The 22231-nt window shown below is 41.0% G+C and overlaps 1 protein-coding gene and 1 pseudogene across 1 annotated transcript in view; one reads left to right on the forward strand and one right to left on the reverse strand.

The window, feature by feature from the left end:
* FAM186A (family with sequence similarity 186 member A) overlaps positions 1-22231 on the forward strand; it is a 75247-nt gene that overhangs the window by 22374 nt on the left and 30642 nt on the right. Inside the window, exons 2-3 of the mRNA XM_030939436.1 lie at positions 15250-15469; positions 17650-17820. Of these exons, the coding sequence (XP_030795296.1) occupies positions 15250-15469; positions 17650-17820 (391 nt within the window). The remainder of the gene's footprint in view (positions 1-15249; positions 15470-17649; positions 17821-22231) is intronic.
* On the reverse strand, positions 12330-12767 carry LOC115900004 (annotated as a pseudogene).

Genomic DNA, 22231 nt, shown 5'->3' on the forward strand with positions numbered 1-22231 from the left:
CTGCCTCTCAGGTTCAGGCGATTCTCCTACCTCAGCCTCCTGAGTAGCTGAGGTTACAGGTATGCACCACCACACCTGGCTACTTTTTTTTTTGTAACAGAGTTTTGCTCTTGTTGCCCAGCCTGGAGTGCAATGGTGTAATCTCAGCTCGCTGTAACCTCCACTTCCCAGGTTCAATTGATTCTTTTGCCTCAGTCTCCTGAGTAGCTGGGATTACAGGTGTGCATCAATATGTCCAGCTAATTTTTTGTGTTTTTAGTAGAGACAGGGTTTCACCATGTTGGCCAGGCTGGTCTCAAACCCCTGACCTTAGGTGAGGGGTTTGAGACCGCCTCGGCCTCCCAAAGTGCTGGGATTACAGGCATGAGCCACCATGCTCGGCCAAATTTCAATTTCTAATTGTATATTGCTAGTGTAAATAAATGGTTTTTGGTTTGTTTTATTTTATTTGTATCTTTTTTTTTTTTTTTTGAGATGGAGTGTCGCTCTGTGGCGCAGGCTGGAGTACAGTGGAGTGATCTTGGCTCACTGCAATCTCTGCCTCCCTGGTTCAAGCGATTCTCCTGCGTCAGCCTCCCAAGTAGGTGGGACTACAGGCACGTGCCACCACGCCCGGCTAATTTTTGTATTTTTGGTAGGGAGAGAGTTTCATCATATTGGCCAGTCTGGTCCTGAACATCTGGACTCAAGTGACCTGCCAGCCTTGGCCTCCCAAAGTGCTGGGTTTACAGGTGTGAGACGCTGCTCCTGGCCTCTTTGGTAAATTCTTTGGAAGTTTTTACATGGACAAACTTTTTGTTGTAAATAGAAACCATGTTGCTTCTTTCTTTCCAATCCATTTTCTTGTATTTCTTTTTTTGACCTTATTGAATTGGTTAGGACATTTATCCAATGTTGAGTACAAGTGATTAGAAGAGAACCTTTAGAGCACTTAAGACTTTCACCATTAAGTATGATGCTAGCTGTAAATGTTTTGTAAATGGTCTTTATCAGGTTGAGGAAATTACCCTCTAGTCCTCGTTTATTATCGAGCTTCTTTTAGAAATCATGAATGAATGTTGAATTTTGTCAACTACTTTTTATGTGTATACCGAGGCAATAAATTGTTCTTCTTTAATCCGTAGACCTAGTGAATTACGTTTAGAAATTATCAAATTTTGAATCAGCCTTGCATACCACGGTAAATCCCACTTGTTCACGATACTATTTTTTAAGGATGTTGTTTGTTTCTATTTTCTGTTTTATTTTATTGGTCACCTATCTGTCCCAGAATTTTTGAAAATCTTGTGAAGCATTTTTTGTGACTGTTTCCTTTTTTTTTTTTTTTTTTTTTTTGAGGCAGAGTCTCGCTCTGTCGCCCAGGCTGGAGTGCAGTGGCCGGATCTCAGCTCACTGCAAGCTCCGCCTCCCAGGTTTAAGCCATTCTCCTGCCTCAGCCTCCCGAGTAGCTGGGACTACAGGCACCCGCCACCTCGCCCGGCTAGTTTTTTGTATTTTTTAGTAGAGACGAGATTTCACCGTGTTAGCCAGGAGGGTCTCGATCTCCTGACCTCGTGATCCTCCTGTCTCGGCCTCCCAAAGTGCTGGGATTACAGGCTTGAGCCACCGCGCCCGGCCTTTTGTGACTGTTTTCATGAGGTGAGGGATATTGGTTTGTAGTTTTCTTCTTTTACATCTGTCTGATTTTAATATCAGGGTAATGCTGACATCAAAGAATGAATTAGGAATTGCTCCTTTCTCTTCAACTTTTTGGAAAAGTTTGTGAGCAATTAGTATTATTTCTTTTTTTGTTTTGTTTTACTTTTTTGAGATGGAGCCTCACTCTGTCACCCAGGCTAGAGTGCAATGGTGTGGTCTCAGCTCACTGCAACCTCTGCCTCCCAGGTTTGAGCAATTCTCCTGCCTCAGCCTACCGAGTAGCTGGGACTGCAGGTGCGCACTACCACACCCAGCTAATTTTTGTATTTTTAGTAGAGACAGGGTTTCACTATGTTGACCAGGCTGGTCTTGAATTCCTGACCTCGTGATACGCCCGCCTCGGCCTCCCAAAGTGCTGCAATGACAGGTGTGAGCCACCACTGCCCAGCCTAGTATTATTTCTTTCTTTCCTTTTTTCTTTTCTTTTTTTTTTTTAGACAGAGTCTTGCTCTGTCACCCAGGAGGCTGGAGTGCAGTGGCACCACCATGCCCGGCTAATTTTTGTATTTTTAGTAGAAACGGGGTTTCTCTATGTTGCCCAGGCTTGTCTCAAACGCCTGACCTCATGATCCACTTGCCTCAGCCTCCCAAAGTGCTGGGATTATGGGCTTGAGCCACTTCACCCAGCATATTTATTTTTTAACCACCATACTATGCGTTAGTTATGATGTTATTCTTTATCACTCGGCTTGGCCAACTTTATCTCCCGTCTCCTGTGTTCTTAAGTTAGATTTGCTACAACTGCATCACCTCTCTTTCCGATTCCAATATTTCCATCACTTAACATTTGATTACTCCTCTTTAAATTAAAAAAAATTAATTGGGCCAGGTGTGATGGCTCATGCCTGTAATCCCAACACTTTGGGAGGCCGAGGCAGGCAGATCACTTGAGGTCAGGAGTTTGAGACCAGCCTGACCAACATGGTGAAATCCCGTCTCTACTAAAAATACAAAATTAACTGGGTGTGGTGGCGCACGCCTGTAATCCCAGCTACTTGGGAGGCTGCAGCAGGATAATCGCTTGAACCTGGGAGGTTGATGTTGCAGTGAGCCAAGATCATGCCATTGTGCTCCAACCTGGGCAACAAGAGCAAAACTCCATCTCAGAAAAAAAAAAAAAAAATTGTGGTAAAATATACATAAAATTTACTGTCTTAATTATTTTTAAGTATATAGTACAATAGTTTTAAGTGTGAATATATATTGCTACACATTATTTTGCAACCAAAGTCAGCAATATTTCACCTTTGAAAACTGAAGTTCTGTATCCATTAAACAACAGCATCCATTTCCCTTTCTCCTTATCCCCTGAAAACCACAACTGTACTTAGTTTCTATGAATTCAACTATTCTAGATGCTTCATTTAAGTGGAATCATAAAGTATTTGTCATTTTATGACTGGCTTATTCACTTAGCATAGTATGTTCAAGGCTCGTCTATATTGTAGTGCATGTCAAAATATCCTTCAGTTTTAAGGCTGAATAACATTCTATTATATATATTTTAAAATTAAATTAAGTTGGCTGGGCATGGTGATTCACACCTGTAATCCCAGCATTTTGGGAGGCAGAGGCAGGTGGATCATGAGGTCAGGAGTTCAAGACCAGCCTGGCCAAGATGGCGAAACCCTGTCTGTACCAAAAAATGCAAAAATTAGCTGGGCGTGGTGGTGGGCACCTGTAATCCCAGCTACTCGTGAGGCTAAGGCAGGAGAATCACTTGAACCCAGAAGGCGGAGTTTGCAGTGAGCTGAGATCACGCCACTGCACTCTAGCCTGGGTGAAAGAGTAAGACTCTGCCTCAAAAAAAAAAAAAAAAAAATTACATTACATTAAATTTTATTTTTTTGAGACAAAATCTCCCTCTGTTGCTCAGGCTGGAGTGCTGTGGCACAATCTTGGCTCACTGTAACCTACATCTCCCAGGTTCAAGCGATTCTCCTGCCTCAGCCTCCCAAGTAGCTGGGATTACAGGCACCCGCCACTATGCCCGGTTAATTTTTGAGTTTTTTAGTGCAACACGAGGTTTTACCATGTTGGCCAGGGTGGCCTCAAACTCCTGACCTCAAGTGACCCGCCCACCTCAGCCTCCCAAAGTGCCGGGATTACAGGCATGAGCCACCGTGCCCAGCCTCCATTGTGTATATATATAATTATATACCACATTTTGTTTATCCATTTATCTGTTAATGGACACTTGGGTTACTTCTACCTCTTGGTTATTGTGAATAATGACATTATGAGCATGAGTGTACAAATATTTCTTAGGGACCCTGCTTATAATTCTTTTGGATGTATACACAGAGAACAATTGCTAGATCATATGGTGATTCTATTTTTAATATCTGGAGGAATTGTCATCCTTTTCTCCACAGCAGGTGCACAATATTACATTCCTACCAGCAATGCACAGGGTTCCAATTTTGCACAGCCTCACCCACACTTGTTATTTTCTGTTTTTTTCATAGTAGCCATCTTAATGGGTATGAAGTAGTATATCATTGTGGTTTTGATTTACGTTTTCCTAATGACTAGTTATGTTGAACACATTTTCATATATTTTTGGGCCATTTATATATCTTTTTTGGATCCCTTGCCCATTTTAAAATTGGTTTATTTGGGTTTTTGTTTTTGTTTTTTTGGGGGTATGGAGTGTCTCTCTGTCGCCTAGGCTGAAGTGCACTGGCATAATCTCAGCTCACTGCAACCTCTACCTCCCAGGCTCAAGTGATTCCTGTGCCTCAGACGCCTGAGTAGGTGGGATTACAGGAGTGTGCCACCATGCCTGGCTAATTTTTGCATTTTGTAGGGAAAGGGTTTCACCATGTTGGCCAGGCTGGTCTCAAACTCCTGACTTCAACTGATCTGCCCACCTCAGCTTCCCAAAGTCCCGGGATTACAGGGGTGAGCCACCAGTGTGCAGCCTATTTGATTTTTTTTTTTTGACATTGATTTTGTACACATTATTTATATATTGTGGATTTTAACCCCTACTGGATATACAATTTGCAAATATTTTCTCCCATTTCCTAGGTTGACTTTTCAATCTGTTGATTTTGTCCTTTGACAAACAAATGTTTTTAACTTTGATACAGTCCATTTATTTTATTTTATTTTATTTTGAGATAGAGTCTCGCTCTGTTGCCCAGGCTGGCATGCAGTGGCGGGATCTCAGCTCACTGCAACCTCTGCCTCCCAAGTTCAAGTAATTCTCCTGCCTCAGCCTCCCAAGTAGCTGGGTCTACAGGCACCTGCCACCGTGCCTGGCTAAATTTTTTTGTATTTTTAGTAGAGATGGGGTTTCACCATGTTAGCCAGGATGGTCTCGATCTCCTGACCTCGTGATCCACCTGCCTCAGCTTCCCAAAGTGCTGAGATTACAGGCGTGAGCCACTGTGCCCAGCCCATTTATCTATTTTTACTTTTATTGCATGTGATTTTGTGTCATGTCCAAGAAATCATTGCCAAATCCAATGCCATGAAGCCTTTCTCCTATGTTTTCTTCTAAGTGTTTTATAAGTATTAGGTCTTTAATCTATTTTGAGTTAAATTTTTTTAAATTATACTTTAAGTTCTAGGGTACATGTGCACAATGTACAGGTTTGTTACGTATGTATACTTGTGCCATTTGGTGTGCTGCACCCATCAACTTGTCAGCACCAATCAACTCGTCATTTACATCAGGTATAACTCCCAATGCCATCCCTCTCCCCACCCCTCTCCCCATAATGGGCCCCGGTGTGTGATGTTCCCCTTCCAGAGTCCAAGTGATCTCATTGTTCAATTCCCACCTATGAGTGAGAACATGCGGTGTTTGGTTTTCTGTTCTTGCGATAGTTTGCTGAGAATGATGGTTTCCAGCTGCATCCATGTCCCTGCAAAGGACATGAACTCATCCTTTTTTATGGCTGCATAGTATTCCATGGTGTATATGTGCCACATTTTCTTAATCCAGTCTATCACTGATGGACATTTGGGTTGATTCCAAGACTTTGCTATTGTGAATAGTGATGCAATAAACATACATGTGCATGTGTCTTTATAGCAGCATGATTTATAATCCTTTGGGTACAGACCCAGTAATGGAATGGCTGGGTCATATAGTATTTCTAGTTCTAGATCCTTGAGGAATCGCCATACTGTTTTCTACAATGGTTGAACCAGTTTACAATCCCACCAACAGTGTAAAAGTGTTCCTATTTCTCCACATCCTCTCCAGCACCTGTTGTTTCCCGACTTTTTAATGATTGCCATTCTAACTGGTATGAGATGGTATTTCACTGTGGTTTTGATTTGCATTTCTCCGATGGCCAGCGATGACGAGCGTTTTTTCATGTGTCTGTGGGCTGTAGGCATGTCTTCTTTTAAGAAATGTCTGTTCATATCCTTTGCCCACTTTTTGATGGGGTTGTTTGTTTTTTTCTCGTAAATTTGTTTGAGTTCTTTGTAGGTTCTGGATATTAGCCCTTTGTCAGATGAGTAGATTGCAAAAATTTTCTCCCATTCTGTAGGTTGCCTGTTCACTCTGATGATAGTTTCTTTTGCTGTGCAGAAGCTCTTTAGTTTAATTAGATCCCATTTGTCAATTTTGGCTTTTGTTGCCATTGCTTTTGGTATTTTAGACATGAAGTCCTTGCCCATGCCTATGTCCTGAATGGTATTACCTAGGTTTTCTTCTAGGGTTTTTATGGTTTTAGGTCTAACATTTAAGTCTCTAATCCATCTTGAATTAATTTTCGTATAAGGAATAAGGAAAGGATCCAGTTTCAGCTTTCTACTTATGGCTAGCCAATTTTCCCAGCACCATTTATTAAATAGGGAATCCTTTCCCCATTTCTTGTTTTTGTCATGTTTGTCAAAGATCAGATGGCTGTAGATGTGTGGTATTATTTCTGAGGGCTCTGTTCTGTTCCATTGGTCTATATCTCTGTTTTGGTACCAGTACCATGCTGTTTTGGTTACTGTAGCCTTGTAGTATAGTTTGAAGTCAGGTAGCATGATGCCTCCAGCTTTGTTCTTTTGGCTTAGGATTGTCTTGGCAATGTGGGGTCTTTTTTGGTTCCATATGAACTTTAAAGCAGTTTTTTCCAATTCTGTGAAGAAAGTCATTGGTAGCTTGATGGGAATGGCATTGAATCTATAAATTACCTTGGGCAGTATGGCCATTTTCACGATATCGATTCTTCCTATCCATGAGCATGGTATGTTCTTCCATTTGTTTGTGTCCTCATGTCCTCTTTTATTTCACTGAGCAGTGGTTTGTAGTTCTCCTTGAAGAGGTCCTTTACATCCTTTGTAATTTGGATTCCTAGGTATTTTATTCTCTTTGAAGCAATTATGAATGGAAGTTCATTCATAATTTGGCTCTCTGTTTGTCTGTTACTGGTGTATAAGAATGCTTGTGATTTTTGCACATCAATTTTGTATCCTGAGACTTTGCTGAAGTTGCTTATCAGCTTAAGGAGATTTTGGGCTGAGATGATGGGATTTTCTAAATATACAATCATGTCATCTGCGAACAGGGACAATTTGACTTCTTCTTTCCTAACTGAATATCCTTGATTTTTTTCTCTTGCCTGATTGCCCTAGCCAGAACTTCCAACACTATGTTGAATAGGAGTGGTGAGAGAGGGCATCCCTGTCTTGTGCCAGTTTTCAAAGAGAATGCTTCCAGTTTTTGCCCATTCAGTATGATATTGGCTGTGGGTTTGTCATAAATAGCTCTTATTATTTTGAGATACTTTCCATCAATACCGAATTTATTGAGAGTTTTTAGCATGAAGGGCTGTTGAATTTTGTCAAAGGCCTTTTCTGCATCTATTGAGATAATCATGTGGTTTTTGTCTTTGGTTCTGTTTATATGCTGGTTTACGTTTATCGATTTTCGTATGTTGAGCCAGCCTTGCATCCCAGGGATGAGGCCCACTTGATCATGGTGGATAAGCTTTTTGATGTGCTGCTGGATTCAGTTTGCCAGTATTTTATTGAGGATTTCTACATCAATGTTCATCAGGGATATTGGTCTAAAATTCTCTTTTTTTGTTGTGTCTCTGACAGGCTTTGGCATCAGGATGATGTTGGCCTCATAAAATGAGTTAGGGAGGATTCCCTTTTTCTATTGATTGGAATAGTTTCAGAAGGAATGGTCCCAGCTCCTCCTTGTACCTCCGGTAGAATTCGGCTGTGAATCTGTCTGGTCCTGGACTTTTTTTGGTTGGTAGGCTATTAATGATTGCCTCAATTTCAGAGCCTGCTATCGGTCTATTCAGGGATTCAACTTCTTCCTGGTTTAGTCTTGGGAGAGTGTAAGTGTCCAGGAAATTATCCATTTCTTCTAGATTTTCTAGTTGATTTGCGTAGAGGTGTTTATAGTATTCTCTGATGGTAGTTTGTATTTCTGTGGGGTTGGTGGTGATATCCCCTTTATCATTTTTTATTGCATCTATTTGATTCTTCTCTCTTTTCTTCTTCATTAGTCTTGCTAGCGATCTATCAATTTTGTTGATCTTTTCAAAAAACTAGCTCCTGGATTCACTGATTTTTTGGAGGGTTTTTTGTGTCTCTATCTCCTTCAGTTCTGCTCTGACCTTAGTTATTTCTTGCCTTCTGCTAGCTTTTGAATGTGTTTGCTCTTGCTTCTCTAGTTCTTTTAATTGTGATGTTAGGGTGTCAATTTTAGATCTTTCCAGCTTTCTCTTGTGGGCATTTAGTGCTATAAATTTCCCTCTACACACTGCTTTAAATGTGTCCCAGAGATTCTGGTATGTTGTATCTTTGTTCTCATTGGTTTCAAAGAACATCTTTATTTCTGCCTTCATTTCGTTATGCACCCAGTAGTCATTCAGGAGCAGGTTGTTCAGTTTCCATGTAGTTGAGCGGTTTTGACTGAGTTTCTTAGTCCTGAGTTCTAGTTTGATTGCACTGTGGTCTGAGAGACAGTTTGTTGTAATTTCTGTTCTTTTACATTTGCTGAGGAGTGCTTTACTTCCAACTATGTGGTCAATTTTGGAATAAGTGCAATGTGGTGCTGAGAAGAATGTATATTCTGTTGATTTGGGGTGGAGAGTTCTGTAGATGTCTATTAGGTCCCCTTGGTGCAGAGTTGAGTTCAATTCCTGGATATCCTTGTTAACTTTCTGTCTCGTTGATCTGTCTAATGTTGACAGTGGAGTGTTGAAGTCTCCCATTATTATTGTATGGGAATCTAAGTCTCTTTGTAAGTCTCTAAGGACTTGCTTTATGAATCTGGGTGCTCCTGTATTGGGTGCATATATATTTAGGATAGTTAGCTCTTCCTGTTGAATTGATCCCTTTACCATTATGTAATGGCCTTCCTTGTCTCCTTTGATCTTTGATGGTTTAAAGTCTGTTTTATCAGAGACTAGGATTGTAACCCATGCTTTTTTTTGTTCTCCATTTGCTTGGTAGATCTTCCTCCATCCCTTTATTTTGAGCCTATGTGTGTCTCTGCATGTGAGATGGGTCTCCTGAATACAGCAAACTGATGGGCCTTCAACTAACGAGCAAAATAACCAGCTGATATCACAATGACAGGATCAAGTTCACACATAACAATATTAACCTTAAATGTATTTGGACTAAATGGTCCAATTAAAATACACAGACTGGCAAATTGGAGTTAAATTTTTTATATGATATAAGGATCCAACTTCATTCTTTCATATGTAGATATTCAGTTTTCCCACCAACATTTGTGTGTTTTTTTTTCTTTAAAAGACTGTCCTTTCCTCATTGGATGGCCTTAGCAACCTTCTGGAAAATAATTTGACCTTATGCTATGAATACACTATACTATACACATACTGTTAACTTGGAGTTTATTTATGCGCTCTCTATTCTATTCTATGAGGTTACATGTCTGTCTTTATGCCTGTACCACATTATTTTGCTTAATATAGCTTTGGAATAAGTCTGAAATCAGAAAATGGGGATCTCCAACTTCATTTTTCTTTTTCAAGATTGTTTCAGCCATTCAGGGTCCCTTCAGAGTCCATGTAAATTTTAGGATGAATTTTTCTATTGCTGCAAAAACAAAACAAAACAAAAGCCATTGGGATTTTGATAGGGATTGTATTAATCTGTAGATTGGTTTGGGTAGTATTGACATCTTAACAGCATTAAATATTCCAATCCATAAACATGGGATATCTTTCAATTTACTTGTGTTTTCTTTAATTTCTCTCAGTAACATTTTGTAGTGAAAACAACAAGTATACAAGTCTTTTACCTCCTTGGATAAGTTTATTTCTAAATTTATTATTATTATTATTTTACATTTTTATTTATTTATTTATTTTTGAGATAGAGTCTTGCTCTGTTGCCCTGGCTGGAGTGCGGTGGTGTGATCGTAGCTCTCTGCAAGCTCCGCCTCCTGGGTGCAAGCATTTCTCCTGCCTCAGCCTCCTGAGTAGCTGGGATTACAGGTGCCTGCCACCGTGCTGGCTAATTTTTGTATTTTTAGTAAAGACGGGGTTTCACCATGTTGGCCAGGCTGGTCCCAAACTTCTGACCTCAAGTGATCCACCTGTCTTGGCCTCTCAGTATTATTATTTTTGAGACAGAGTCTCTCTCTGTTACCCAGGCTGGAGTGCAGTGGTGCAATCTCAGCTCACTGCAACCTCTGCCTCCCAGGTTCAAGCGATTCTCCCACCTCAGCCTCCCAAGTAGCTGGGACTACAAGCACCCACCATCATACCTGAGTAATTTTTGTATTTTTGTAGAGACAGGGTTTCACCATGTTGGCCAGACTGGTCTTGAACTCCCAGCCTCAGGTGATCCACCTGTCTTGGCCTTCCAAAGTGCTGGGATTGCAGGTGGGAGCTGCAATTTCTAAATACATTATTATTTTTGATGCTATTATAAATGGCATTGTTTTCTTAATTTATTTTTCATATTGCTCAGTGTTAGTGTAGTTAGCAATGTGACTGATCTGTATTTTTTACCCTACAACTTTGCTGAATTTATTGTTCTAGTAGTGTGTTTGTGTGTGTGTGTGCGTGTGTGTGCGCGCACGCATGAGCACAGGGGGATAAGCCTTAGGGCTTTCTATGTATATAGAGCTTTCTACATATGTAGGGTTTCTACAATTTAAGATCATGTTATCTGTGAACAGAGATATTTTACTTTTCCCTTTCTAAATTGTGTGCCTTTTATTTCTCTCTCTTGCCTAATTGTGGTGTCTAGGACTTCCAATACTAGGTTAGATAGATGGTGAAAGTGGGCCTCCTTGCCTTGTTCCTAATCATGGAGAAAAACTTGCAGTCTTTCACTGTTGAGTATATTATAATCTGCGGGCTTTTCGTATATGGCCTTTATTATGTTGAAGAAGTTTTCTTCTATTTCTAGTTTCTTTAGTGTGTGTTTTTGTTCGTGTTAAGACAGGGGCTCACTCTGTCACCAAGGCTGGAGTGCAGTGGCACAATCATGGCTCACTGCAGCCTTGACTTCCCAGGTTCAAGCAATCCTCCTACCTCAGCCTCCTGACTAGCTGTAACTATAAGCACACGCCACCATACCTGGCTGATATTTTTTATTTTTTGTAGAGCCAGGGTTTCACCATATTGCTCAGGCTGGTCTTGAACTCCTGGACTAAAGTGAAACTTCTGCCTTGGCCTCTCAAAGTGCTGGGATTACAGGCATGAGCTACTGTGCCCAGCCTCTTTTGTATTTTTTTTTTTTTTAATCATGCAAGGGTGTTAAATTTTGTCAAATGCTTTTTCTAAATCAATTGTGATGATCATATGTGTTTTTTTTTTTTCTGTCATTCTGTTAATTTGGCACATTGCATTGATTGATTTACGTATATTTAACCATCCTTGCATTCTAGAAGTAAATCTCACTTGATCATGGTGTATAATCCTTTTAATGTGCTGTTGAATTCTGTTTGCTAGTATTTTTGGTAAGGTTTTCTGTATCAATATTCATCAGGCATGTTTGTATTTAGTTTTCTTTTTTTTTTTTTTTTTTGAGACGGAGTCTCGCTCTGCCGCCCAGGCTGGAGTGCAGTGGCCGGGTCTCAGCTCACTGCAAGCTCCGCCTCCCGGGTTTACGCCATTCTCCTGCCTCAGCCTCCCAAGCAGCTGGGACTACAGGCACCCGCCACGTCGCCCGGCTAGTTTTTTGTATTTTTTAGTAGAGAAGGGGTTTCACCATGTTAGCCAGGATGGTCTCGATCTCCTGACCTCGTGATCCACCCGTCTCGGCCTCCCAAAGTGCTGGGATTACAGGCTTGAGCCACCGCGCCCGGCCTTGTATTTAGTTTTCTTATTTTGTAGTGCCTTTGTCTGTCTTCAGTATACATTGGTCTCAAAGGATGAGTTTGGAAGTATTTTTTCCTCTTCATTTTTCTGGGAGAATTTATGAGGAGTTGTTAGTATTTTTTCCTTGATTACTGTGCTGTGTGTTAGCTTGTAATGTTATTCTTCATCATTTGGCTTAGCAAACTTTGCCTTGGCTCTCCTATGTTCCTGACTTAAATTATTATTGGCTGTAACAGCAGATACACCTAACATCAGAATACTCATTTTGCATGATGATTTGGTTGGCAAAATCCAAATCTTACTCTTTTTTTTGGTTTTAAGTTTTAATCAAAGCTCGTATATAAGATTACTTTATTCCTGCATCTTCTCAATTGTTTCTTCCTTGTATTTGCTCTTTTCCTTTCCTAGTTGGCGAGATTTGGCTTTTTGTTCAAGGATCATTTTGCGGTCTTTGTCCAGTTTTAGCCTAGTGAGAACCACCTTGCTTTGGCGAGTACCCACATGGACAGTTGTGCCATTAGCCTTTTCCTGCTGCACCCGTTCAGTGCAGATAACATATTTCTTCCTGTAAACCTGGACTACTTTGCCCATTTGCTGACCTTTATAGTGTCCTCATACAACCTGAACTTCATCATCCTTTCGGATGGGCGTAGATCGCACGTTGTACTTCTGTCTCAGCTCTTTGGAAAGAGGGGAAGACATAATCTTCCTGCGAATGTGAGAAGGTGCGTTGAAATGCCTTTTGTGATTCTTGCTTTGGTCAGAAGTCACAAAGGGATTGAACTTCATTTCGGCCACTCTGGCTTCGGTGATGGCCACAAAAGGGAAGAGAACTACACACTCGTCTTACTCTTATTATAAGGAGCGTAGAGAGAGTTCAGTTTGTCTGAAGCCAAAATGAAAGAATAATGAAGTTGGAAGGGCTGAACCAGTGTCTTAACTGTCAGATTTACGACACCTTTAAAAAATATTTTTAACATTCTTTTTATTGCTATAAAATGATATTCATAAACTACTTATACTTTAAAAATTAATATGTGTGAGAATAAGTAAAAGGAAAACAATTTATAATAACATGCATTTCAGTGTGTAAATCCTAGGTCAGACTTCACTAGAAGTAGACAGAGGCTTGCATCTGTATGTAAAATTAAAATAAATATGAAAGATACAAATGGAGGCTGATACAAATTCAGCTTTTTTTTTTTTTTTTTTTTTTTTTTTTTTTTTTTTTTGAGACGGAGTCTCGCTCTGTCGCCCGGCCTGGAGTGCAGTGGCCGGATCTCAGCTCACGGCAAACTCCGCCTCCCGGGTTTACGCCATTCTCCTGCCTCAGCCTCCCAAGTAGCTGGGACTACAGGCGCCCGCCACCTCGCCCGGCTAGCTTTTTGTATTTTTTTTTTTTTTTTTTTTTTTTTTTTTTTTTTTTGAGACGGAGTCTCGCTCTGTCGCCCGGGCTGGAGTGCAGTGGCCGGATCTCAGCTCACTGCAAGCTCCGCCTCCCGGGTTCACGCCATTCTCCTGCCTCAGCCTCCAGAGTAGCTGGGACTACAGGCGCCCGCCACCTCGCCCGGCTAGTTTTTTGTATTTTTTAGTAGAGACGGGGTTTCACCGTGTTAGCCAGGATGGTCTTGATCTCCTGACCTTGTGATCCGCCCGTCTCGGCCTCCCAAAGTGCTGGGATTACAGGCTTGAGCCACCGCGCCCGGCCAAATTCAGCTTTATTGTACTGGCACTAAATATTCTTATCAATAGTGCATTGCTGTTGGTACTGTGGTGTTCCAGAATGGTGAAAATTTCTTGGAGAAATTTTAAATAACTTTTTAAATTGATTTACATAATATTTATATTTCTGGAAATTGCAGTGTATCATTAAATTGGACAAAAAACACTTTGTGTTAAATTTTTTTTTTTTTTTTTTTTTTGAGATGGAGTTTCACTCTTGTTGCCCAGGCTGGAGTGCAGCAGTGCAGCGATCTTGGCTCACTGCAACCTTCACCTCCTGGGTTCAAGACATTCTCCTGCCTCAGCTTCCCAAGTAGCTGGAATTACAGGCATCCTCCACAATGCCCGGCTAATTTATTGTATTTTTAGGACAGACGGGGTTTCACCATGTTGGCCAGGCTGGTCTTGAACTCCTGACCACAAGTGATCCACCCACCTCAGCCTCCCAGAGTGCTGGGATTACAGGCGTGAGCCACCATGACTGGTCAAAAAAAATTTTTTTTTCAGAGGCAGGATCTCACTTTGTCACCGAGGCTGGTTTTGAATGCATGGCCTCCAGAGATCCTCCCACTTTGGTCTCCCAAAGCACACGGATTACAGGTGTGAGACACTGATCTTCGTCTGTGTTTAGATTTTGAAAGGAATTTGGTTTTAGGCTTGGATAATTATAAATAGATTTTCTTTTCCTACATGAATGTCCTGTGAGACATTCAAAAGACACACAGGATTTGAGACAGTTCTTCATTGTGTGGTACTGTCCGTTGAACTGTAGGATGGGCTAGCATTCCTTAGTACCCTCTCTACTAAATGCCAGTAGTCCACCCTCACAATTATTATGATAACCAAAAATGATTTCACAAATTTCCAAATGCCATATATGAGGTAGTAATTACATCCATAAAAAATTTCTAGGATAGAGTGATGAAGAAAAGAGATTTGCTGATAAAATTCTTTTTCTTCCCCATATACTTAATGTACTAAGCTAATTAGTGATAAGATTCTTGAGCAAAGGAGATAATGAAAGAACAGTATGTTTGAGGCATATTCTGATAACTGTTTTCCAGGTAAGAAAGGAAAAAAGAAGCAACTTGCATTTTTTTCTGTTTTCTTTTACTTTCTTTCTTTTCTTTTCTTTTTCTTTTTCTTTTTTTTTTTAGCAGCTACAGTTTATAAAGCATTTTCACAAATTTTATACACTTCACATCAATTGTGTATTTAGTATCTCCATTATTTTACAGAGGTTGCAGAGGAAGCTCAGAAATGCTGTGATTTATTAAAAGTCATTTTAATGAAAGACCTAGAGTTAAGATCCAGATATGGCTTCAAACCCAGTGCTCTTTCCATTATATCATAGCATTGCTAGGATGATGAGGGCAGAAAAAGGATTTTTTTTTAAGAGGGAAAATTTGAGACTCACAATAAAGCTAGAATTAGCAAGACTATAACTGGATAGCTTTAAATTAACTGTCACTGACATTCTGAGAAGAAAGGTGACCAAAGCTTCTTTTCAAACTGAGGATTAATACATACCCCCTTCTTATTCTTACAGGACATTGATATGCAGCTGAGTGAAATAATGAACAATGTGCATCGGATAATGACTCGCTATACTCTTGTTTTTAACTCGTCCTCTGAAAGGAATGTCTCCCTTACAGAACAAAAGAAAAAACAGAGAACCAATTTTCTTGAGAAAATGGCTACTTATGCTAAGACTGTTGAAATTAGAGAAAAGACTCTTGCCAACATTCTGGTCTGGTTGGAAGAATGGAGTAAGTTTACAGAAGCAGTTCAGAGTAAAACCATAAAGTTAATGAAAAAGATAGAGAAGAGAATATATAAGTAAATTTTGAAGGATTAATCAGACTAAAGAAGAAAAGACTAACGAGGTTATTCAGAGAATGGTTATCCTCTATTCCAGTAGGAATAAAATAGGAAAAATATAGACTTGTTCACTAAGCGCCAGCTATGCTGGCCTCCTTGTTTTTTTTTAAAGCATGCTAGCAGTGTCTTTATGCATACTATTCCCTTATCTGGAGCATCTTCCACCAGATGGACGCATGGCTCATTCCCTGCTTAAATTCCACTTTAAAATGAGATGTTCTCTTACCATCCCCATTCCCTACCACCTGGCACTTTTTCTTACACTTTACCTTTTTTTTTTTCCCAAGACAGGGTCTCACTCTGTCACCCAGACTGGAGTGCAATGGCGCGATCCCGGCTCACTGCAACTCCCGCCTCCCAGGCTCAAGCGATTCTCCTGCCTCAACCTCCTTAGTAGCTGGGACCAGAGGCATGCACCACCATGCCCAGCTAATTTTTGTATTTTTAGTAGAGACAGGGTTTCACCATGTTGGCCAGGCTGGTCTTGAACTCTTACCTCAAATGATCCACCTGCCTTGGCCTCCCAACGTGCTGGGATTACAGGCATGAACCACTGCGCCCGGCCTACATTTCTTTATTTTTGTCTATAGCATTAGTATCTATATAATTAACTTTTCTCTGTCTCCTTTCACCAGAAGGTAAGCAGTATGAAGTCAAGGAACTTGTTTTACTTAATGTTGTATCTACAGCATCTAGAATAGCACACGTCAGAGTAGACACCGGTTGAATGAAACAATGAATAAACTGGTCAGGTGCGGTGGCTCACGCCTGTAATCCTAGCACTCTGGGAGGCTGAGGCAGGCGGATTGCCTGAGCTCAGGAGTTCGAGACCAGCCTGGGTAACACAGTGAAACCACGTCTCTACTAAAATACAAAAAATTAGCTGGGTGTGGCGGCATGTGCCTGTATTCCCAGCTACTATGGAGGTTGAGGCAGGAGAATTGTTTGGACCTGGGAGGTCGAGGTTGCAGTGAGCCAAGCTCGCGCCACTGCACTCCAGCCTGGGTGACAGAGTGAGACTCCATTTCAAAAAAAAAAAAAAGAATGAGTAAACTAAGAATACCAAACAAGGGAATTAATTTTATTTTGTTGCTAGAAATTTCATGTAATGAGGGTTATAAATACTGGATAATTGCTGGGTGTGGTGGCTCATGCTGGTAATCCCAGCACTTTGGGAGGCTGGCAGATCACCCCAGGTCAGGAGTTTGAGATCAGCCTGGCCAACATGGTGAAACCCCATCTCTACTAAAAATTCAAAAATTAGCTGGGCGTGGTGGCTCATGCCTCTGGTCCCAGCTAATAGGGAGGTTGAGGCAGGAGAATCACTTGAACCTGGGAGGTAGAGGTTGTACTGAGCTGAGATTGTGCCACTGCACTCCAACCTGGGTGAGAGTGAGACTCAGTCTTCAAAAAAAAAACACACACAAAAAAACTGGATAACTTGCCAAATGAGTTAATTAGGGCTTAGATCTCCAATATTGAAACACACACACATAGGCCGGGTGTGGGGGCTCATGCCTGTAATCCCAGCACTTTGGGAGGCTGAGGTGGGTGGATCACCTGAGGTCAGGAGTTCAAGACCAGCCTGGCCAACATGGTGAAAGCCCATCTTTACTAAAAATACAAAAATTAGCTGGGCATGGTGGCACATGCAGGTAATCCCAGCTACTCGGGAGGCTGAGACAGGAGAATCGCTTGAACCCGGGAGGCGGAGGTTGCAGTGAGTTGAGACAGTGCCACTGCACTCCAGCCTGGACAGAGCAAGACTCTGTCTCAAAACAACACACACACACACACACACACACACACACAATTTTAGGTACCAAACCAAACAGACACTTTTTAACCTGATTAATGTATTTATGTCTAAGACTTACTGTTTAGCCCTTCTAGTCCAAGTTTCTTCCTTTTTAATTTCTTCATAGAGAAAAACCTCAGAATGAAAGTAAGTGTGAGATACCCATATTTCCCAATTTACTATATAGTAGTTACCCAATATTATAAGCCTATGTAGCTATAGATATTTATTTTTCTGCATAAAAACGATATTTTTTTTACTCTCTTCAAGATGCCGTTTTGTCTGAGATGACTCTAATGGATGTTGATGAACACCACCACTGGATAGCACAAATGGAGATGTTACCAGACATGTTAAAAGCTATTGAGAAAAATGTCAAGATACTAAGCAGATTTAGTACATCTTTCCTTGATGAAAAGAAGAAACAAAAGAAAAAAATATGTAAGCATGCTTTATGATTTTGGAGTTGGAGTAGATGGAGTTTTATTTTTTTTTTTCCAGACAGTCTCGCTCTATCACTCAGGCTGGAGTGCAGTGGCCTGATCTCAGCTCAGTGCAACCTCTGCCTCCAGATTTCAAGTGATTCTCCTGCCTCCACCTCCAGAGTAGCTGGAACTACAGACATGTACCACCACGCCTGGCTAATTTTTGAATTTTAATAGAGACAGGGTTTCACCATGTTGGCCAGGCTAGTGTCAAACTCCTGACCTCAAGTTATCCACCTGACTCGGCCTTCCACAATGCTGGGATTACAGGCATGAGCCACTGCACCTGGCCAAAAAAAAAAAAACAGCTTTATTAAGGCATAATTTGCATGCATGTTAAGTATACAATTAAATGATTTTCTGTATATTTACAGAGTTATGCAGTTATCACCACAATCTAATTTTATTTTTATTTATTTTAAATTTATTTATTAATTTTAATTTTCTTTTTTTTTGAGACAGGGTCTCACTCTGTCACCCAGGCTGGAGTGCAGTGGTGAGATCTTGGCTCACTGCCACCTCCGCCTCTTGGGTTCAAGCGATTCTCGTACCTCAGCCCCTGCACTAGCTGGGATTACAGGCACCTGCCACCATGCCTAGCTAATTTTTTTGTATTTTTAGTAGAGACAGGGGTTTTACCATGTTGGCCAGACTGATTTCAAACTCCTGACCTCAAATAATCCACCAGCCTTGGCCTCCCAAAGTGCTGGGATTACAGGTGTGAGTCACCGCACCCAGCCAACAATCTAATTTTAGAACATTTCCATTATCCCAAAAAGATCCCTCATACTAATTTATAGTCAATCCTTATACCCATCAGCAGCACCAGACAGTCACTGATGTATTTTCTTTCATACTACATTTGTTTTATCTGGATATTTCACACAAACAGAATCATATTATATGTGGTATTTTCTGTTTATTTTCTTTCAACTAGTATAATGTTTTCGAAATTCAGTCATGTTATAGGACACGTTGGTAATTTCTTTTGATTGTTAGTTTACACATGTTTGGATATACCACATTTTGTTTACCCATTCACCAGTTGATGTACATTTGAATTGTTTCCACTTTGGGGCTTTTATGAATAATGCCATTATTTACCCACTTATTTTGGGTAGATAGCTAGGAATCAAATTGCTAGGATATATGGTAAGTTTATGTTTAACCTTTAAAGAAACTCATAACTATTTACCAAAGCGACTGTACCATTTTACACTCTTATCAGCAATGTATGCAGGTTCCAATTTCTCCATTTCCTCAACAACACTTGTTATTGTCTTTTTTTTTTTTTTTTTTGACGGAGTTGCACTCTTGTTGCCCAAGCTGGAGTGCAATCGCGCAATCTCAGCTCACTGTAACTTCCGCCTCCTGGGTTCAAGCGATTCTCCTGCCTCAGCCTTCTGAGTAGCTGGGATTACAAGCATGTGCCACCATGCCCTGCTAATTTTGTATATTTAGTGGAGATGGGGTTTCTCCATGTTGGTCAGGCTGGTCTCAAACTCCTGACCTCAGGTGATCCACCCACCTCTGCCTCCCAAAGTGCTGAGATTACAGGTACCCGGCCTCTGTCTGTCTGTTTTTTTATTATGGCCATCCTAGTACATGTGAAGTGGTATCTCACTGTGGTTTTAGTTTGCATTTTCCTAATGGCAAATGATGCTGAGCGTGTTTCACATACTTATTAAGACATTTCCATATATTTTTTGGTGAAATATCTATTCAAATACTTGCCCATTTTTAAAATTGAGTTTTAACATTTCTTTTTGTTTTTGAGATGGAGTCTCACTCTGTCGCCCAGGCTGGAGTGCAGTGGCGTGATCTCAGCTCACTACAACCTCCACCTCCCCGGTTCAAGTGATTCTCCTGCCTCAGCCTCCCAAGAGCTGGGATTACAGGCGCATGCCACCACACCTGGCTGATTTTTGTATTTTTAGAAGAGATGGAGTTTCACCATCTTGGCCAGGCTGGTCTTGAACTCCTGACCTTGTGATCCACCCTCCTCGGCCTCCCAAAGTGCTGGGATTACAGGCATGAGCCACCATGCCCAGTGGAGTTTTAACGTTTCTTTGTAGCTTCTGGATATAGGTTTTTTTTTTTTTCTTTTTGACAGGGTCTTGCTCTGTTGCCCAAGCTGGGGTGCATTGGTACAATAATAGTACATTGCCGCCTGGAGTTCCTGGGCTCAAGGGATCCTCCTGCCTCAGTCTCCTGAGTAGCTGGGACTACAGGTGTGTGCTACCACACCCAGCCAATTTTCAGAAACTTTTTGTAGAGACAGAGTCTCATCGTATTGTCCAGGCTAGTCTCAAACTCCTGAGCTCAAATGATCCTCCTGCCTCAGCCTCCCCAAGTTCTGGGATTATAGGCATGAGTCACCACACCTGGCTGGATATAAGTCCTTTATCAGAAAAGTGATTTGCAAATATTTTCTCCCTGCCTATGACTTGTCTTTTCATTTTCTTATGGTGTTTTTGAAGCCTAAAAATGTTTAATTTTGATGAAATCCAATAAATGTATCAATTTTTTTTTATGAATCATGATTTTAGTATTGTACTAAGAACTCGTATCACTCAGGGTTCAATAAGAGAACTAGTATGACATTGTATATAATCCTTACATATATGTAGATTCCATTGCAATTGGGAAGCATACTTTGTACGATTTTTATTTATTTATTTATTTATTTATTTATTTATTTATTTATTTATTTTTGAGACAGTCTCACTCTGTCACCCAGGCTGGATGCAGTGGCGTGATCTCAGCTCACTGCAACGTCTGCCTCTTTGGTTCAAGCGATTCTTCTGCCTCAGCCGACGATGCCACTAGGCATGGGTTTTTCCAGGCTTTGCTCAAGTCAAATCATCCCCGTAGGCAGTAGAGTTGTCAGTCCTCACAGCCTGCCTCACTCTGGTAGAAGTTCCAGGCCATGGATCTGGTGGTTGAGGATGGACGCAACTCCAAGTTTGCAAACTTTCACTGTTTGTTACTGAGGTTCAGTAGCTTTTCGTGAATAAATGCTTCTCAATGTGTTGTATACCTTTGGTCAATTTCAAAGTCTTAAAATGGTTGTTTTGGCAGTTTTGCCTGGTTTTATCTTTGCTTTTGGGAAAAAAAAGATTGCTGATTTTCTCACTCAGCCATTCCACAAATCTTTTCAAATGTGTGTCTTTTTCTTTTTTTTTTTTTTTTTTTTTTTTTTTTTTTTTTTCAGACAGAGTCTCACTCTGTTGCCCAGGCTGAAGTGCAGTGGTATGATCTCGGCTCACCACAACCTCTGCTTCCCAGGTTCAAGCGATTCTCCTGCCTCAGCCTCCCAAGTAGCTGAGACTACAGGCACCTGCCACCACGCCTGGCTAATTTTTGTATTTTTAGTAGAGACAGGCTTTCACCACGTTGGCCAGGCTGATCACGAACTCCTGGCCTCAAGTGATCCGCCTGCCTTGGCCTCCCAAAGTGCTTGGATTATAGGCATGAGCCATTGCGCCTGGCCAAATGTGTGTCTTTTTTATCTGTTGATTTATGACAACTTTTGAAAGAACCAAGGCTAGCTTTGATTCAGAAAAAAGAGAAAAGAGAGACACGAATCTGAGAAAAATGGAAAGCACTAGAATAACCAAAGCCAGAGAAAAGTTTTGTCTTGAAGTACATCTTTTATTTTATATACGTACATACATATGTATGTATGTATGTATTTTGAGACGGAGTCTCACTCTCTCACCCAGGCTTGAGTGCAGTGGCGCAATCTTGGCTCACTGCAACCTCTGCCTCCTGGGTTCAAGCGATTCTCCTGCCTCAGCCTCTTGAGTGGCTGGGATTGCAGGCACGCACCACCACGCCTGGCTAATATTTGTATTTTTAGTAGAGACAGGGTTTCACCATGTTGGCCAGGCTGGTCTTGAACTTCTGACCTCAGGTGATCTGCCTGCCCCGGCCTCCCAAAGTGCTGGGATTACGGGTGTGAACCACCAAGCCCTGGCCTTGTCTTAGATACATTATATCTAACCCCAAACTTGTAACTAAAATTAAGTAGAGGTCACAGCTGAATTCATGTCCTAAACTCTGGAGGTAGAAGTTCTAGGTGATTGCCAGGTGCTGTGGCTTGCACCTGTAACACCAGCAACTCAGTCAGGGAGGCTGAGGTGGGAGGATTGTTTGAGCCCAGGAAGTTGAGCCTGCAGTAATCATGCCACTGCACTCCAGCCTGAGAAATAAGGAGATCCCCTCTCAACAAAAAAGAAAGAAAAAGTTCTAGGTGATTGTGTGAAAAGAGTCATTCCTTTAGAAATAATACGTTTATTTTAGAGCTAAAGTTTTCAAATTAATCTTTATCTTATATTTAATTAGTTATAGTTAATCTAGGCTAA

The sequence above is a fragment of the Rhinopithecus roxellana genome, chromosome 10 (genome assembly GCF_007565055.1).
Source record: "Rhinopithecus roxellana isolate Shanxi Qingling chromosome 10, ASM756505v1, whole genome shotgun sequence".
NCBI lineage: Eukaryota > Metazoa > Chordata > Mammalia > Primates > Cercopithecidae > Rhinopithecus > Rhinopithecus roxellana.